The sequence below is a fragment of the Neoarius graeffei genome, chromosome 6 (genome assembly GCF_027579695.1).
Source record: "Neoarius graeffei isolate fNeoGra1 chromosome 6, fNeoGra1.pri, whole genome shotgun sequence".
Lineage (NCBI taxonomy): Eukaryota > Metazoa > Chordata > Actinopteri > Siluriformes > Ariidae > Neoarius > Neoarius graeffei.
The window spans coordinates 96,008,807-96,030,041 of NC_083574.1; the positions used below are offsets into that span (position 1 = coordinate 96,008,807).

Consider the following 21,235-nt stretch of genomic DNA (forward strand, 5'->3'; position numbering starts at 1 on the left):
AGCACCTTATATCGACCGATAGATAGATAGATAGATAGATAGATAGATAGATAGATAGATAGATAGATAGCCCTGGGCTAGATTATTATTATTATTATTATTATTATTATTATTATTATCATTATTATTATTATTATTATTATTATTAGTAGTAGTAGTAGTAGTAGTAGTAGTAGCAGCAGTAGTAGCATTATCCATTCCATAGAAATACATAGGCCTATTATCATTATTAGGCTATTGTTATAATTGGCAGTAGCACCACATTTCTAATCTGCTTTCGGGCATTATTATAATTATAATTATAATAATAATAATAATAATAATTATTATTATTATGGCCTATTATCATTACTAAGCTGTTGGCAGTAGTGACTTATGTTCTTTCAGGCATTATTATTATTATTAGGCCTATTATTATTATTATTATTGCTGTTGTTGGTTGTTGATATTATTATTATTATTATTATTATTATTATTATTATTATGCTATTATTATTAATAGGCATCATCATTATTATTATTATTATTATTATTATTATTATTATTATTATTATTATTAGTGTTTTTATTAGGTATTTTATTAGGCTTATCATTAGCTGGCTATTGATATCATTGGGAATTGGGACCAGGCGTGAATTTAGGTTTTACTTTTTACTGTGCCTTTGTGATCTGCATTTGCGTTAATGCGAGACCTGAGCCTGCTTTGCCTTACAAAGATCCTCGATTCTTGGCGAAATGTTTGACAAGCACAGTCTCAAGTCATCCTCAATTTGCGCACGATTGCGATATTTCGTTTTGAGCGCAGTCATTTTTGAAAATCCTGCCTCACACAAGTAGGTCGATGCGAATGGGATGAGCAGTTTCAAGGCTACGTCACACAGTTGCGGTTACTCCTGCATCAACGCTGCCCAGAATGTCGAAAGAGGGCATGAGGTGAAGACTGCCTTAAGTCTACTGTCACTCTTCAGCTCAATAAGCTGTTCCTGCATGTCAACTGGAAGTTCGTCAGCAGTACACACAAATGGATCTCGAACCCACGCAAAAGAGCGATAATCCTCTGTGAAGTATGCCGCAAACTGTTTTCTCATTACCGACAGGTGCTCTGACGCTGCTTGAAAGACAGATGAGAAATCGTGGGAAGTGCCTGCATTACTGATAAAGTCTGCAAGGCTTGGGAACATATCACAGTTCCCCCGACTGATGCGGCCACACACACAAGATTTTATGATAGATTGATGATAGATTTTATAATAGTATTGATTTGTATGTAATAGTCCAATGTCCTGCATTTTGACATGGGTAAATGTGTTGCATCTGCTTAGCTACTATAGCCTGTTAGCCCCAGATTTTTTTTTTCCTCCATACATGAAGCCTACTCGCGACCCCCCTGGAGTACCTCCGCGCCCCACCGGGGGGGCGCGCCCCCCCGGTTGAGAACCACTGTTCTAACATGACCAGCCCAGCGGAGTTGGCCTGAACGCAGCATGGTGTCGATGCTGTACATATTGGCACAATTTTTGTTGTTGCTATAATTAATGTTCCATTCGTATTTAAAAAAAAATGGTTGTTGTACATGTTATTTTTTTCTTTTACACATTTTAAACATCTGTGCTTTTTAAAACATCTTTTTACACATTTTAAACATCTGTGCTTTTTAAAACATCTTTTTACACATTTTAAACATCTGTGCTTTTTAAAACATCTTGTTTTACACATTTTAAACATCTCATAGCATCGTTAGCGAGCACCTCTTGGCAGACAACACACTGTGGCAGTGGAGCATCTTCAGATCCAGTCCATGAAAATCCAAACTTTAAATAATCGTGCTCATACTTCCTTCTTTTTTTGCTTGGCCCAGACTCTGTCTCCTCACTCACTGTAGCTTTAGGTACTAAAAGTCGATCCATTTTGTCTCTGGCAAAGGCTAGCTAAAGTTCGCTAAATGTCTGCAATAGTAACTTATTCTGGTTTATTTTTCCTCATGTTGCGCCCCCCCCCGAAGAACTCTGGCGCCCCCTAGGGGAGGCGCGCCCCACACTTTGAAAAGCCCTGGATTAGAACAAAACATTAGTGAACACGGGTGTCATTGTTTCAAACACACTTTTCTCCTAGGATTCTTTGGATAATTATAGGTTCTTGAGTTTTGAAATTGGAACATTATTAATAGACAAACACGCTGAACCTGTTTCTTTTAGCACATGGCAACATTTCATTTTCCAGCAGTTGATAAATGACAAATCAAGTCAAATAATAATAATAATAATAATAATAATAATAATAATAATAATAATAAGTTAAATTTATATAGCATTTTTCAAAAAACCCAAGGATGCTTTACAATTATAGACAAGGAAAGAAAAAATAAATAAATAAATAAATAAATAAATAATAAAAAGTAAAAAGTCCACCAAGTAGGGGTAAGGATGTAATTCCCGTGGTGTAGCAGCCACAGTCCCACCAAAAGGCGCACGAAAACGAGTCCCACATCTCCAGCACCGCTGCCGTGACGCCGCCAGCAACATCGCTCGAACACCACGCCATGGATCCACAAAGCGAGCAGAGAAGCACCGCCATGCAGAGCACTGGTATGTCCAAACCGCCTGCACAGCCACTGCGACACCACCCAGCAACATCGCTCGGAACATCACGCCAAGCGTTAAAGTGCAGAGCGCTGGACAACCACGATGTTAAATGAGCAGCGAGCTCACTGCAGTCCACAGCTGGGAGCACAGGCATCACCCACAGCGAACCAAAGCCTGGAGGGAACCGACGCCCAAAACTGGGTCCGGAGCTACACCACAACCGGCGGACAAAAACACTCAAACAAACCTCAAACTACACAAACACAAAGAAAAAAATATATAAAAAGAAATAAAATAAAATAAAAAAGCTCTGGTGAGAAGCGGCAACCAGAACACGCACGACGTACTGTCAACCGGAAACAGAAACGAAAAAAAAAGTCACCAATCTGTCAAACCGGTGTCACGGTCTGAATTTACCACCAGTCTGAATTTACCAGGTAAATTTATACTGTAGCAGCCACGGTCTAACCTTACCACAGTATAAATTTACCAACTTGGTATAATTGGGCCAAGTCTGAATTTACCAGCCTAATATGAGATTTATGTTCATACTTGAATTATTTACACTTTATCTTGATGAATATTGATTTGTTTAAGTAAGACTCCTCATGATTATAATAATTTAGTTATTCTCTCAAAATTACCAACTTGGTACGGTATAATTAGACTGCTGTCATTGGGCCTAGTCAGAATTTACCAGCCCAATATGATAGGAGATTTATGATCATACTTGATCCACAAATAAATTATTTTCACTTTATCTTGATGAATATTGATTTGTTTGAGTGAGACTCATCATGATTATAATATAGTTATTCTGTCAGGTATAATTAGACTGCCGTCATTGGGCCTAGTCAGAATTTACCAGCCCAATATGATAGGAGATTTATGATCATACTTGATCCACAAATAAATTATTTTCACTTTATCTTGATGAATATTGATTTGTTTGAGTGAGACTCATCATGATTATAATATAGTTATTCTGTCAGGTATAATTAGACTGCTGTCATTGGACCTAGTCAGAATTTACCAGCCCAATATGATATGGGATTTACGTTCATACTTGATCCACAAATAAATTATTTTCACTGATTTCTGATGATTCGGTGGTCTTTCTTGTCAGTGTCGCTGGAGTGCTTTCCAGTTTGTAGGAAGAAGGTAAGTTGGGTCATCTTTCTTTTGAAAAAGGCGAATCGCTGGTCTCGTGCCTCTTTGGACTATGTGTTTTGCTGATCTTCATTTTGTGACTGGGAAATGATTGTTTCCTCATCCATATTCAACAGCTTGTCTACTGATAATCAAATCTCACAACTGTAGTCACAATTCGTGATCTATTAGTCCACAAATGTGTTGAAATGCTCGGTACAAAATCGTGGCAAGAAATGTTAAATTTAGACTTCCCGGAAGTTGACTGGGAAAAAAAAAAAATCGGTCTGCGCATGCGCATGGTAAATTTATACCAGCGCACGATCAGACCGTGACACCGGAAGCATCTCATAATAAGTGGAGGCAAAGAGCTCTCGCAAGACCTTCATAACAAGACTGTTGAGCACCACATGGTGGTGCTGGATACCGATGGATTTCTCAACACCCAAATGTTACAGTAAGCACGATCATGACCAAGTGGAAAGAAGATCACTCAACTATCAACAGGCCACTCAAAGGAGTTCCTCAAAAGCTGTCCACCTGGGCAGTGAGAACATTACTCAGGAGAGTAGCCCAAGAGCTAAGGAGCAAGAAAAAGATCTCAGGAAAGAGCAGGAAGCAATGGGTACAGTAGTCACAAAGAAAACAGTAGGCATCACACTCAACAGCCATTCTCCATCACCCCAGAAGACTCCGTTGCTGAAGAAAAGGCATCTTGAAGCACATTTGAAATGTTCTCCAGAACATTTGGAGAATCCTGTAGAGAATGGGAGAAGGTTGTGTGGTCACACAAGACTATATCTAACTGTTTTGCAACAACAATACCATCTGTCATGTTTCAAGGAGAAATGGCTCTGCGTATGACACTAAAATACCATACCGACAGTAAAGTTCAGAGCTGGAGTCATCATGGTATGGGGTTCGTTCTCTTCTCATGGTACCAGTGGAGTCCAAATTATCAACGGGAAAATGAATGGAGTCATGTGCTGGAAAATTCTTGAGAAGAATCCTTTGCCATCCACTAGGATGATGAGGATGAGACGTGGCTGGACTTTCATCCTCAGCAGAAAATAAAGGTGTTGGAATGGCCAGGTCAGTCAGGACTCTTAAACACAATAGACAATTTGTGGAATGGACTTGAAGATCAGCATCCACCAGATTGTTACTCAGATGATGACATCCATCAGCTTCAGCTTGTTACCACACTCAAAAAAATAAAACATTGGATTTGCTTAACCGAGTTATGGCAACCGGTCCCACGAAACTGTGTTAATTTAGATGTATTGAATACAGTTATGTGTTGAATAACTCAACGTAACTGTATTCAATACATCTAAATTAACACAGTTTCGTGGGACCGGTTGCCATAACTCGGTTAAGTAAATCCAATGTTTTATTTTTTTGAGTGCACAACAAAGTTCAAAAGCCAGTATCTGTGACGGTATGAGGGTGGGTGTGTTAGTTAGTGCCCATGGTGTGGGTAACTTGCACATCTGTGTAGGCTCCATTAATGCTGGAAAGTGCCTACAGATTTTGGTGCAACATGCTGTCATCCAGATGTAGTTGTAACACGTGCAGAATGTGGCTTAGCACTGTCTCGCTGGAATAAACAGGGACGTCCCTGAAATAGATAAGGTGGCTTCATAGTAAAAGAGTGCAGGTGCTAAACTGGCCTGCCTACCTCCCAGTGAAAAAGTGTAGTGCATTATGAAGCACAAAATATGACAGCGGAGACCCCGCACTGTTGAGTAACTGAAGTTTTATATCAAGCAGAAATGGGAAAGAATTTCACTCGCTAAACTTCAACAGTTAGTGTCCTCAGTTCCCAAACACTTAGTGTTGTTAAAAGAAAACGTGATGTAACAAAGCAGTAGGTAAACACGCCCCGTCTCAACTTTTTTTGGAACATGTTGCAGGCATCAAATTCAGAATGAGTGTATATTTACTTAATAATAATAATAATAATAATAGGGCGGCACGGTGGTGTAGTGGTTAGCGCTGTCACCTCGCAGCAAGAAGGTCCGGGTTCGAGCCCCGTGGCCGGCGAGGGCCTTTCTATGCGGAGTTTGCATGTTCTCCCCGTGTCCGCGTGGGTTTCCTCCAGGTGCTCCAGTTTCCCCCACAGTCCAAAGACATGCAGGTTAGGTTAACTGGTGACTCTAAATTGACCGTAGGTGTGAATGTGAGTGTGAATGGTTGTCTGTGTCTATGTGTCAGCCCTGTGATGACCTGGCGACTTGTCCAGGGTGTACCCCGCCTTTCGCCCGTAGTCAGCTGGGATAGGCTCCAGCTTGCCTGCGACCCTGTAGAACAGGATAAAGTGGCTACAGATAATGAGATGAGATGAATAATAATAATAATAATAATAATAATAATAATAATCAGTTTAGGTATAATGTAATTTCTTGTTTATTTTTTATTATTACAGACCAACAACCAAATCTGAGGACCATCATTCGGTGTTCTCCTTCCATCACTGCAGTGGGAGCGGATAAAGATGTACACACACATTCCTGCAAATATATTAAAAGCTGCAATATTCAAAATCATTTTACCGAATGCTTACTAATGACCTACGGCTCATATATATAATCTGTTGCATGAAAACTTATACTTTAATCATTTGATTTCTGGAAGAGGTTAATTTTATTTTGTGATGATTCAATGCTAGATTTAAGCTTTATTCTGCATTCTGCTTTTATTATCATTGAATTAAATGCTTTGCTATGAGGTCTAACAAACTGCATGCTGGTATAACACCAATAAACAGAATGAAACCTCCAGAGTCATTAAAATGTGAATTTATTCAAACTTTAAGAAGTGTGGGAAAAAATAAATAAACAAGTGTTGCCAGGCAAAACAAACCTCGCCCGGCAACACTTATTTTATACCTGTATGTTGATAATGGTAATATTTCTCAATCATCAGCTGTGAGCTTATAGTCCTATGAAAATCCCTGACCTTGAGTTTGACATTTCAGAGTCATTCAAGGTCAAAGGTCATGGTGCCAAATGAAAGCCCATATGGGACTTCTTATATGTTGATAATGGTGAACATCTGGCTGTCATGAACCTGGCTATAACGGTAATATTTCCCAATCATCATACATTTTTTGATGGCCAGTTAACTGTCCAAATCAATGGAGCAGATTGAAGTTCTTGTGCTTGATCCATTCCTCAGCCTGAACAGAATCACATCAAGTGACCAAAACGGTTTGTCACAATGGGTAAGGTCATGTTTTTTTCACACATTCCAACACAGTTCTAAAACTGCTTTAACCAGAGGGTTAACATCTACTGACCTTGCAGGTAAATGGACCAAAGATGTTCAGTATACACAAGGTACCAATGTTCTTCACTTATTTTTACCATGATGTAATTTTGTTATACTTATATAATTACCATTGTCGGTACCTATGATTACGATTACAATTACAATTACAGCATGTTTCCTGAGTAAAATTACGATTATATTATGATTACATTAAAAAAATTTCATTGATTACAATCAATTACGATTACAATTACGAATACCCCATGTCTACTCAGACCCTGCTCCTGAACATGGCTTTCAGGTTTGCTTCTAATCTGAGATGTTTGAGTAAACCAGCTCCGCCTCCTGAGAATTTATTTGACGTTTGTCAGCCATATTGTTTCCAAATGTCAGCATTTTGAATAATGACGGAATTTCATGTCTCATAACAATGAGACTTGAAATTCCTGCTGAAAGCTGATTCGCTGAAGGCAGCCATGTTTTTGAAGTAATTTAGAGATTATTTAAAAAACAATAATAGTCCCAGCAAAATTAAATGAAATTAAAAGATCCCACCAAATTTCACCTCCATTGGTCAATTTCAGTCCATGAGAAACAACTATTTGTCCTTAACTCCACCCCTATAGATGACCACACCCAAACCCGAGCAGACCTCCTCAGACCCTGCTCCTGAACATGGCTTTCAGGTTTGTTTCTAATCTGAGATGTTTGAGTAAACCATATTGTTTCCAAATGTCAATGTTGTTGATAATGACGGACTTTCACACTCTCTTGAATAGTTTCACTTAAATATTGTGAAAACTGGCCAAACATCCATGGACTAGTTCACAAAATTATGTTTCGCATATTCTGCAAATGGGGCGGCACGGTGCCGTAGTGGTTAGCGCTGTCGCCTCACAGCAAGAAGGTCCTGGGTTCGAGCCCCGTGGCTAGCAAAGGCCTTTCTGTGCGGAGTTTGCATGTTCTCCCCGTGTCCGCGTGGGTTTCCTCCGGGTGCTCCGGTTTCCCCCACAGTCCAAAGACATGCAGGTTAGGTTAACTGGTGACTCTAAATTGACCGTAGGTGTGAATGTGAGTGTGAATGGTTGTCTGTGTCTATGTGTCAGCCCTGTGATGACCTGGCGACTTGTCCAGGGTGTACCCCGCCTTTCACCCGTAGTCAGCTGGGATAGGCTCCAGCTTGCCTGCGACCCTGTAGAACAGGATAAAGCGGCCAGAGATAATGAGATGAGATGAGATATTCTGCAAATGATAACAAGTTTGAGTGGGCGGAGCTAAATTGTCTTAAAGAAAGAATTGTAGAGTTTTAGCAATAGAATCATGGTGATTTCTTACAGGGTTTGGCACTTTAAGATCATGTGACCTGCTGGCTCCATAAAGTTCCGTTTTCCTTTCCTCCCTCCTCTTGTGCAACATGTTTTGATGAAAGCATGAAAGCTCAGTGAGCTGCTCAGGAAACTAGTGAAAGAAAGAAAGAAAGAAAGAAAGAAAGAAAGAAAGAAAGAAAGAAAGAAAGAAAGAAAGAAAGATGTCAGAACCTCGGGTCAGGGATATGTACGATGGTGTTGATCTCGCTCAGATGAATAACAATGGAATGAAAAGGCACAGAGATCAACGACTTCGATTAAATCCAGATGTTCTCTTCAGAATATATTGTAGAAGACGCCTCCATGTGCTGCTCTTCAGTCCGTCTTCTCCGGATGAATGGAGGAGGGTCATTCGCGAGAATATTACAACTGGCCCGTCTTTTCAGCTGACCATGAAAAATTTTCTAACTGGTGATTTCCCCATTATCAACATATCTGGCTGTGAGCTTCACCTTCAAACGATCTGCAACAGGTTTGTTGAGCTCCACAACATGGTCATTCATAACATTCAGGTAGCAGGAGAACAACAGGATGAAACCGAAAAGCTCAGAGCGAGAGTTGAGGAGCTCACAGCGAGAGTCGAGGAGCTGGAACTGGAAAACAGAAACCTTCGACGGCAATTGTGAAACCAGGATGCGTCCTCCTGAGGTACTGGGAAATGCTTACTGTTACTGATGTCTGAAACTACATGAGAAAATATAACAAGCATCATTACAGCCTTACCATGAGGGATAGACCTCCTGAAATATTTATAAATTCATCTCTTGTTCTTCAGGAGAGACAATCAAAAACATTATTACATTTAGAATCTAAACAAGATCATTCATGATTTTTCCCCTTGTGATTATTTCCTGCGTTATGAAGGTAATATTGCTGTAGCATTTTTTTCTGTTGTGGCTGGGAGAACATTTATGGGGGGAAAAAGTTCTTCAAGTGTTCTTTAAAGGTTTTAGTTGGAACCAGGGCAGGAATTTCATGGCCATGGCCCTCGTGCCCTCTCAATTTGGCCTTGTGCCCTTGGAAAAAAATATCTGCCTTAAGGCCACAGTGGCCTTGATGCCCTGCGGTTTTGCGGTTTTGTAGTCTGCCTCGTGACCGCCAATAGGCTTTAACATCACCTGCGTCTACTGAGAAAAAAATACGTCTTTTGATGACATTCTGGATTCTTATTGGGCAACTCATCAGTGGTGGATCGGACTCGAGCCTGGCATGAACCGCTCCGAAGCGCTATAATGACACCAATCTATCACCAGCCAACCAGGAGACTTAATCAAACGCATCCCCCGCCCACTTCTGTCCACGTCTGAGACATTGAATTTTCACTGAAGGAGGGAAGAAGTTGACTGAAGTAAGACTGTGTGATAAATTAACGAATGAATAAAATAGGAGTTTCAACATATAGGGCTTAAGTTTGTTACCGTTAAATAAGCATTGCTTGTACAGTAACGTTATGTCGTTACAACGCTGACCCACTTTTAACGTGCCGAGTACCGACTGTAGCCGCTAACAAATGCTAATTAGCTTGCTGTCAAGTTTTTCCTTTGTCGAGCTTTAAGCGTCAGGTCATGGATGCTATTACTGCTTGTTCCTGCCGTAATATGATCCGTGATATGTGCTGTTGTCTGTTCATAGCCACTTTTTTAATCTATGCAGTTAGCATTGTTTTGTTACGAGTATTGTATGTTTCTTTTTGCTGTTTAACCGAAGTGTAACTGCTGCCATCTTGACGAGATCACCATCGCAAGAGATTTTATGGATAATGATGGAATTTCGTGTCTCATAACAATGAGACTTGAAATTCCTGCTGAAAGCTGATTCGCTGAAGGCAGCCATGTTTTTGAAGTAATTTAGAGATTATTTTAAAAAATAATAATAGTCCCAGCAAAATTAAATGAAATTAAAAGGGCCCACCAAATTTCACCTCCATTGGTCAATTTCAGTCTATGAGAAACAACTAGCCTTAACTCCACCCCTATAGATGACCACACCCAAACCCAAGCAGACCTCCTCAGACCCTGCTCCTGAACATGACTTTCAGGTTTGCTTCTAATCTGAGATGTTTGAGTAAACCAGCCCTGCCACCTGAGAATTTATTTGACGTTTGTCAGCCATATTGTTTCCAAATGTCAGCGTTTTGAATAATGACGGAATTTCATGTCTCATAACAATGAGACTTGAAATTCCTGCTGAAAGCTGATTCGCTGAAGGCAGCCATGTTTTTGAAGTAATTTAGAGATTATTTAAAAAACAATAATAGTCCCAGCAAAATTAAATGAAATTAAAAGGGCCCACCAAATTTCACCTCCATTGGTCAATTTCAGTCTATGAGAAACAACTATTTGTCCTTAACTCCACCCCTATAGTTGACCACACCCAAACCCAAGCAGACCTCCTCAGACCCTGCTCCTGAACATGGCTTTCAGGTTTGTTTCTAATCTGAGATGTTTGAGTAAACCATATTGTTTCCAAATGTCAATGTTGTTGATGATGAAGGACTTTCACACTCTCCTGAGTAGTTTCACGTCAATATTGTGAAAACTGGCCAAACATCCATGGACTAGTTCACAAAATTATGTTTCGCATATTATGCAAATGCTAACAAATTTGAGTGGGCGGAGCTAAATTGTCTTAAAGAAAGAATTGTAGAGTTTTAGCAATAGAATCATGGTAGTAAAAAAAAGAAAGGAATTTTATTTTTTAAAGGGATGGTTCTGAGTCATTTGTTAAAGGGTTTGGCCCTTTAAGATCATGTGACCTGCTGGCTCCATAAGGTTTCATTTTCCTTTCCTCCGTCCTCTTGTGCAACATGTTTCGATGAAAGTATGAAAGCTCAGTGAGCTGCTCAGGACACTAGTGAGTGAGTGAAAGAAAGAAAGAAGAAGCAACATGGCAGAGATCCGGGTGAGGGCCATGAAGTGGGTCAAGGACATGTACGAGGGAGTGAATCCAGGTGACATGACTGACAGAGAGAAGAAACAGCACGTGGAGACAGCTCTTCAAAACAACCCAGATGTTCTGTTTAGAATTTATAAACAGGGCCGACTCCATATGGTGATTTTCAGGCTGAGGAACCAGAGGGAGTGGATGAGGGTGATTCAGCCCAGGATTACAACTAACCTGTCTTTTCAGCTGACAAAGAGACGTGCTGTTAACAACATCTTCACAATCACCATGTCGGGCCCTCAGCAGGAACTTGAACACTTCTGTGATGATTTTGATGAGCTCCATGATCAGGTCATGAGAGAGATCCAGGATGGAGGAGAAGAAGCACAGAGGAACCCAGTGGATGACGTTGAGGAGCTCAGAGCCAGAATCAGGGAGCTGGAACTGGAAAACAACAGGCTTCGGAGGCGATAGGTGTGTGTTCAAACCCGGCTGTGTCCTGCTGAGGTACTGGGAAATGGTGTGTTAGTGAACTGTTACAATCCGACATGTCGATGTTTCTGATGTTTAAACCACATGAAAATATTAAATACATTTCCACAACCTTACTGTGAGGAACACACCTAGCTGAATATTTAGTAGTAGTAGTAGTATATTTCAACACACCAGCCACTTCAATAGGAACTTATTTTTGGTTCTAAGTTTCCTGTTCTTGGCTCTTCTGCTGTTGCATGCTGAGATGCTTTTCTGCTCATCATGGTTGTAAAGAGTGATTTTATGAGTTACTATATCCTTCCTGGCAAAAAAAAGCTCGAACCACCTCAAATCTGTCCATTTTCCTCTGACCTCTCTTGTATGTAGTTCGTCCTTCAATGTCGAAGGTGACCATAGTTTCATCTCTGCAATTATCAGTGTTCATTGTTGTGGGTTCGAAGATGGCTGATAAGTCCAATCCTCGCATGGAACGTCCTTCCACATTTCGGACAAGACGGTCCGGATGGAGCTGTTTCCGATGCTTCTCTCTCCTTTCGCTTTGCCCTCTTTTGTTTTGCCAGGCAGATACAATTTTCCTCATGTTTCTTTGCTCCCAAGTTTACTCTAGATCGCCAGGCACTTTGGTCAAGTGCTAGATCTTCCCATGTGTTAGGTTCGATGTGGAACAGCTTGGTGGATACTTTCAGGGAGTCTTTGTACCGCTTTTTCTGACCACCTCTCGAGCGTGAGCCATTTTTTAGCTCTCCGTACAAGAGCTGTTTCGGGATTCGGGTGTCATCCATTCTTCTAACATGACCAGCCCAGTGGAGTTGGCCTGAACGCAGCATGGTGTCGATGCTGTACATATTGGCACGGCTCAGGACCTCGGTATCTGGAATCTTGTCCTGCCATCTGATACACAGAATTTTCCGGAGGCATACTGTGTGGAAGTGGTTTAGTTTCTTGGTGTGTCTTTGGTATTTGGATTTTATGAGTTACTATATCCTTCCTGGCAAAAAAAAAGCTCGAACCATCTCAAATCTGTCCATTTTCCTCTGACCTCTCTTATCGACAAGGCGTTTGGTTCCACCTATAGAACTCTCACTCACTCACTCACTCACTCACTCGATGGTTGTTTTTTGTTTTTCGCACCATTCTGTGTAAACTCTAGAGACGACTGTGTGTGTAAACCCCAGGAGATCAGGAGCAGTTTCTGAAAAACTCAAACCAAAAACACTCATCTGGCTCAAACTAACACCCATACCATAGTGAATGAAAATCACACTTCACTGTGAGGTCACAATTTTTCCCATTCTGATGTTTGAACATAGTGAACATTAACTGAAGCTCTTGATTTGTATCTGCGTGATTTTATAACGTATTGTGCTGCTGTCGAGCGATTGGCTGATTAAAGAACTGCATCAAACTGCAGGTGTGTGTGTGTGTGTGTGTGTGTGTGTGTGTGTGTGTGTGTGTGTGTGTGTGTGTGTGTGTGTTCCTAATAAAGTGTCCGGTGAGTATATTTATACTGTAGTTTCTTTTTCTTCTTGTGCAGTTCCCCGAGCACAGACTCTTTTTTTTAGCTAACAGTGTGTTGATTTTAAATTTTAAAACAAATTTTCTTTGCATACATTCGAAGCTTTATGAATATTTCTGTACATTAGTGACACAGAGATGGTGTTATTTGATCCACAACCTTCTCTGGACAGCGACAGGTTCTTTACCTCCCAGACTGGAGAATATAATATATGTACAGGATGGATGGATGGATGGATGGATGGATGGATCTGTACAATGTGTATCATTATTAGAATATAATGTCAGTCCTTTTTTATGTTGTTGTTTTAGGTCCAGACCTGAGGCCCGTGTCTCCCTGCTCTCCTTTCCTTCCTGCAGTTGGAGTGGATCAACTTGTACCTAAATATATTATTAACTGTCATTTTCAAAATCCCTGCACTGAATACTGAAAACAGTCTCCACATAACTGATCATCTGTTACACACATACTTCATTATTTTATTTCTATAAGAGTTTAATTTCATGTAACGAATTTAACTCAACAATGGATTTCATATCTATTCATTCTGGGCTTTTTTAACATGTAATAAACATGTAATAATAGTTAACCTTCAATTTAATAAGCATGTAATAAAGTAAATTTTATTAAATGATTTTACAGATCCTTAATTCAATCAAATCTCTCAGTCAGTGACTTTCAGGTCGTTTGGATTGTTGTGAATGTTCATGCATTCGGTCAGTAGATGGCGCCATCATCATGATCAAAACAAACAGATCAGTTTAATGACCAGTTCCACATCAACATCTGCTCTAAAATGTCTGAACTGAAGTGCTCTGAATGCACACAGATATTATACCTTATGCATATGTGTTCATGAATATGTACAGGATATGTGCATAAGTATTCCCCCCCCACACACTCTTGAATTTGTCGGCATTTTGTAGTGTTTTGTAGCATGAGCTTGGGTTACTCTCACAAACATCTCCTTACACACAAAACACCACCATATCAGCAACTACTACTACTGCTACTACGTTTCTTAATTATCCTCCACACAAGTCCCTGTAAAAGTGTCATTCCTGTAGAAACAATAACATATTAGAACGAGTGCATTAATATCAACCATATGCATGATTTATCTTGGCATACACATGTCATAACTCATTATAAGTACAACATATAACATCACACAGACACCACACTTCATCATACTCACGCCATACCTCATAATATGGCGCATATTATCATAATAATGAGAATTTTCTCATAATCATGAAATCCTATCTCATTACTTTGTATCTCATCAGTAAGATTTAAATTCTCAGACTAATTCGATGATTTTCTCATAATCATGACTTGCTATCTTTTGAATTTCCCTGAGGGAACCCTCCCAAAGGGTTCCTTCAGTAAAGTTATCTATCTATCTATCTATCTATCTATCTATCTATCTATCTATCTATCTATCTATCTATCTATCTATCTATCTATCTATCTATCTATCTATCTATCTATAATAATTAAATCCTACCTCATGTTTTAGTATCTCATAAATATGACTTGTTTTCATAACAATTAGATACTTTTCTCAGAATTATGACTTAATATCTCATAACAATGAAATCCTATCTCGTGACCTCGTTGACTTAAGTTCTCATTCTAATGAGACAATTTTCTCATAATTATGATTTTCTATCTCATAATAATGACTTCATAATGACTTGCTATCTCATAATTTAATCCTACACTGTAAAATATAATAAGTTGACTTTACTTAAAAAAATATGCAAAGTCGTTGCCTCAAAAAAAGTCATTTATGTTGATTTAGATAAATTAGATTGGGTTAACTTATTTTTTGTGAGTTTGCAGTACTCAAATTAACTTAGATTAGTTTGATTACATTAACTTATTTATTTTGAGTTTGCAGTACTCACATAAACTTATATTAATTTGATTACATTAACTTATTTATTGTGAGTTTGCAGTACTCATCTTATATAATTTTGATTACATTAACTTATTTATTTTAAGTTTACAGTACAAGTTAATGTAATCAAAATTATATAAGATGAGTACTGCAAACTCACAATAAATAAGTTAATGTAATCAAATTAATATAAGTTTATGTGAGTACTGCAAACTCAAAATAAATAAGTTAACCCAATCTAATTTATCTAAATCAACATAAATGACTTTTTTTGAGGCAACGACTTTGCATATTTTTTTAAAGTAAAGTCAACTTATTATATTTTACAGTGTATCTCATGCCTTAGTATATCTCATAATTATGGCTTCTCATACTAATTAGGTCATTTTCTGAGAATTACAACTTTCTATCTCATAATAATGACCTAGTATCTCATAATTATGACTTGATATCTCATAACAATGAAATCCTATCTCGTGACTTAGTATCCCACGAATATGACTTAAGTTCTCATTCTAATGAGACAATTTTCTCATAATTATGACTTGCTATCTCATAATAATGAAATCCTATCTCATGCCTTAGTATCTCATGATTATGGCTTCTCATACTAATTAGATCATTTTCTGAGAATTACGACTTTCTATCTCATAATAATGACCTAGTATCTCATAATTATGATTAAGTTCTCATCACAACGAGATAATTTTCTCATAATTATGACTTGATATCTCATAACACTGAAGCCGTATCTCATAATCATGACTTAGAATCTCATAATGACCTACTGTCTCATAATACTGAAGCTTTATCTCATGCCTTAGTATCTCATAATTATACCTATCTCACAATCATGAGATATTAAGTCACAATTTTGAGAAATTACTCTCATTAGTATGACATAGTAAGCCGTTATTACGGCAAAATACCTGACTTTATTTTTCCCCGAGTGGCTGAAACGGGATTACATTAAAATATAAAAGAAAAAAAAGTGAAAACAAAAAATTGAAAGAATGAAAGGAATGTAAAGTGGTAACCGGAAGCAGCACACTTGATCTGAGGAAAGAATGGGGCGTGGTTAAGTGGAGGTGGGCGTGGTGAGCGGAAGGAAGGAAGGACGGGAAGGAGAAGCAGCAGAAGAAGAACGACAAGGAGAAGGGGAAGGAGGTTAGTTCTGTTCTTGCGACGCGGTTGCTGGTTTGAATCCCCGGACTGAAGCCGAGCTGAAGCTCCACTGAACGCGCTGTGTTTGTGTCCCGAGTTCCGGAAGTCAGTGTTCACTAGGACGGAAGATGAATAACCACAACAACATGGCTGCAGTGGGAGCAGAAATCCGAGGACTTAATGTGGACGAGGTAAAGACCGTCAGCTCGAAGTTACACTGTTACTGACACACCACCACCACCATCATCATCATCACCACCACCACCATGATCATCACCATCATCACACCACCACCATGATCATCACCATCATCATCATCACCACCACCACCATCATCATCATCACACCACCACCACCATCATCATCATCACCACCACCACCACCACTATCATCATCATCATCACCACCACTATCATCATCATCACCAGCATCATCACCACCACTATCATCATCATCACCACCATCATCACCACCACCATGATCATCATCACCACCATGATCACCACCACCACCATCATCATCATCACCACCACCACCATCATCATCACCACCACCACCATCATCATCATCACCACCATGATCATCATCATCATCACCACCACCATCATCACCACCACCACCATCATCATCACCACCACCATCATCATCATCACCACCACCATCATCACCACCATCATCATCATCATCACTACCACCATCACCATCATCACCACCACCATCATCAACATCACCACCATGATCACCACCATCATCATCATCACCACCATCATCATCATCACTACCATCACCACCACCACCATCATCATCATCACCACCATGATCATCACCATCATCATCACCACCACCATCACCACCATCATCATCATCATCACTACCACCATCATCACATCATCATCACCATAACCACCACCACCACCATCATCACCACCACCATCATCATCATCATCATCACCACCACCATCATCATCACCACCATCATCATCACCACTATCATCACCATCACCACCACCCACATCATCATCACCACCACCATCATCACCACCATCATCATCACCACCACCACCACCATCAGTGCTGTGGGTGAAATCATCTCCATTTAATCCACCTGAACAGCTGCTTAGCAACAGTGAGAGGTTGTTCAGTTTGTAACATGTCTGAGATCAGCTGATGGATGGATGAAAGCTCTTCCACTTTAACTCCTTCACATATGATCTCCACACTGGCTTCGAGCTCAGATCCTCTGTTGCTGAGCAGATCAACATCTCACCAGCTTCTGTTTCAAGGGTGTATTTACTAATGCTCACTCTCCAAGATCATAGATAAATGAGTCGAATCAAAATGATGGCATGTGATGGTTGAGGATGATGATGATGATGATGATGATGATGATGATGACGACATGTAGTAGTAGTAATAATAATAATAATTGGATTTTTTTCTTGAAGTATCATAAAGTTTGTACACCCCTACTCTACTCGTTCATAGGTTCTTCTGTATTTGTGACTCTTCTCTACAGTGTAGAACAACACTGAAGACATCAAAACTGTGAAAGAAGTTATTTGGTAGTTCTGACGTCTTCAGTATCGTTGTGCAATGTTGAAAAGCTCCAGCTTTCATCCGTGTTTGAATCAGCTTCGAGCTAAAGTTTACCCTTCAGTAACATTTAACAGTTATTCCACGAAATCGAGTCGTACACGAGCTGATAGCGGCTATAATCCGTGTACGACCAGATTGAGTGAGTGAGTGAGTGGAATAACTTCTTTTTTTTATTCTATCCACATTGACTGGATTTTGAGAAACGGAGCATTTTTATTTTTATATTTTTGCAAACTTGATAGATTAAAAACTTTACCCAAAACGTCCGACAAAATCATTTCTGCTTAGAATGTAAACAAACCGGCGAAATGACGGGAGCAATTTGTGAAAAATGCAATAATAATAATAATAATTCTTGAAAAAAAACAAACAAAAAAAACTATGTTCTTACCATCAAATACTTTAATTCCATATTTTGTTGCTTTTTTTTTTTTTATTTTTGGGGGTTTTGTTTTCAGGTATTTTTTTATTATCCTCAGTTGGTTCAGCAACATGCGCCGCCATTTTGTTTATTTTTCTTGACTCATGGTAGGTATATGAGCTGATATCCTAGTAGTAGAGTAGCCAATCAGAGCATGCGATTGCTCATTTCATCTCATTATCTGTAGCCGCTTTATCCTGTTCTACAGGGTCACAGGCAAGCTGGAGCCTATCCCAGCTGACTACGGGCGAAAGGCGGGGTTCACCCTGGACAAGTCGCCAGGTCATCACAGGGCTGACACATAGACACAGACAACCATTCACACTCACATTCACACCTACGCTCAATTTAGAGTCACCAGTTAACCTAACCTGCATGTCTTTGGACTGTGGGGGAAACCGGAGCACCCGGAGGAAACCCACGCGGACACGGGGAGAACATGCAAACTCCACACAGAAAGGCCCTCGCCGGCCACGGGGCTCGAACCCAGGACCTTCTTGCTGTGAGGCGACAGCGCTAACCACTACACCACCGTGCCGCCGCGATTGCTCATATCCAGTGAATGTGAATAGAATAATATTTATTATCCATATAGGACACTTTATCGACGGAATAAAACCATGTGTTCTATTCCCTTCTAGCGGGTTTCATTCATTTGGTTCGATAGCATGCAATATTGTTAGCGTATTGCATACCCTACGTGTATTATGTCACTCTACCCAATGGAGAATGAGCGTTGAATATGGTTGTCAAGACAACATGACGTCACACGTCGGAGACGTAAAACTTCCGCGCTAGCAAGCGACTGGGACAGTTTGTAAATAAACAAACATGGCCGCCAGGTTTGCTTCGTTAACGCCTCGGTCACAACCGGCCGTACGTGCTCCTACGGCCGGTCTACGTGCAAAAAACGCAGGAAACGCACGGAGGGCGCGCGTGTGACGTGCTGATTTTCGATTTTCGATTAAATTTTGGGCGTTTCCCAAATTGCTGCGGTTTTTTTGTTCATGGAGAAAGACGCACGTTGGCCGTAAGTTTGTCAACTTATGGCCAACGTGCGTCTTTCTCTATGAACAAAAAAAAAACGCAGCGATTTGGGAAACGCCAAAAATCGCACGGCCAAAAAATCGTACGTCCGGTTGTGACCTAGGCTTAAATACGGAAGAGTGTGAGAGAATTTTGAAAGAGAAAGACGTGTTGAACACCCAAAAGGAATGTGTATGAATAATAATAATAATAATATTGTCCGGCTTTTTTTCGTGGTCTATCAGATATATTCCATTCAGCTACTCGTCTTCGACTCGTTCATTCCATATCATGCTGGCTGAACGGAATACATCTGATAGACCACGAAAAAAGTCAGCCAGTATTATTTAAATAATAACACCGCACACAGTTTAGTGTTTGTTTTATTTCATTTTGAACATTTGTCATAATCAAGGTGATTTTTTTTTTCGGGCAAATCTAGATCGTCTCGGACTACGTATATCCGAGGACCGATGTGAATCTGAATCACTGAGTGATTATATGGAATTATGTCATAATTTTGTTTTTAAAAAGTGTTAAAAAATAACTAAATAAAATGCGTGAGATGTTTGTTTTAGGTTCTTCAGCGTATCCAGCGTTTCCCTTGATGACGCTTTGTACACTATTGGCGTTATCTGAACCAGCTTCACGAGGGAGTCACCTGGAACGCTTTTCAATTAACAGGTGCCTCCTCGTCAAAAGTCAGGATGTGTTTGAGATCAAATAATAATAAATCAGCCCTATTCCATCTACAACTCTAGCAATCCGTACAGTATTATATCAAGAACCGAGCAACAAAGTAACGAGAAACGACATCCATCATTACTTTACTTTAAAGCGAGACGGCCTTTCGATTTCATAAAACCGGTGAAATTTAGTTCCGTCTGAAATGTGGTCATTGTGAGAGATGTTTATTTCTGTAATATCTCACAAAATATCAGGCCGTTCTTTGGCCGGGAAGTTTTTTTAATTTGAGCGGATTAAAGCGAATAATGTGCATGAAATCGCTCGCTTCTTCGCGCAGTCAAGCAGACAGAGGAAGTCCGTGTGTGTGTGTGCGTGCGTGCGCATGCGCAGGTTTCCCTTTGAGCGTGCACTGACAGTTCCATCATTCCGTCGCTAAACGAACAGCTGATCACACCGAGGTGCTCGCTGAGCGCCGATATTTATTAGTTTGGTCCTGCGTTTCCTTTCCTTCGTATAGAACATAACGTCTTTTCTTCTCGCTTTCTTTCCGTTACTGTAGTCGGTCTTTCACATTTCATTCGCACGCTCACGCCCTCCATTTTTCTCTCCTGTTTCAAATTTGTATCCCACAATGCCTTGCGCGAACAGGGAAAGCCCACCCATGTGATGTCATGCATGATGTAGTATCTTGTATTAGGTCATGGTGAAGCAGGAAAAAATAGCAGAGAATTTAGGGCCATGTGGCCTTAAATTAATTAATTGTTCTATTTTAAAAAAAACTAATAAAGTTGAAAGTCTGTGATTCATTCGAATTCAGTAGCTTTCAGTCACTAAACAAAAATAACTGGGTGTCGGGAAAATTATTTTTACGGCCTACACTTGAAACATCTGAAAGGACGTCTAGCTTTAAGATATGAAGTGGCCTTTTTTAAAAAAAAAATTAATTAATACAAATTACAAAAAAACGTTGAATTAGAAGGTGCGTCCAAACTTCTGACTGGTCCTGTAGATATGATTGGGCTCCTAGAATCACTTCTTTTTGAAAAATACAGTGGAGGAAATAATTATTTGATCCCTTGCTGATTTTGTAAGTTTGTCCACTGGCAAAGATATGAACAGTCTATAATTTTAAGGGTAGGTTTATTTTAACAGTGAGAGATAGAATATCAA

The 21,235-nt window shown here is 39.7% G+C and overlaps 1 protein-coding gene across 2 annotated transcripts in view; it reads left to right on the forward strand.

The window, feature by feature from the left end:
- The first annotated feature begins 16,274 nt into the window (after positions 1 to 16,274).
- Positions 16,275 to 21,235, forward strand: part of nedd4a (NEDD4 E3 ubiquitin protein ligase a) — a 145,624-nt gene continuing 140,663 nt past the window's right edge. For both annotated transcript variants that reach the window (XM_060924203.1, XM_060924204.1), the window contains exon 1: positions 16,275 to 16,526. In XM_060924203.1, the coding sequence (XP_060780186.1) occupies positions 16,464 to 16,526 (63 nt within the window). In that variant the 5' untranslated portion in view covers positions 16,275 to 16,463. The remainder of the gene's footprint in view (positions 16,527 to 21,235) is intronic.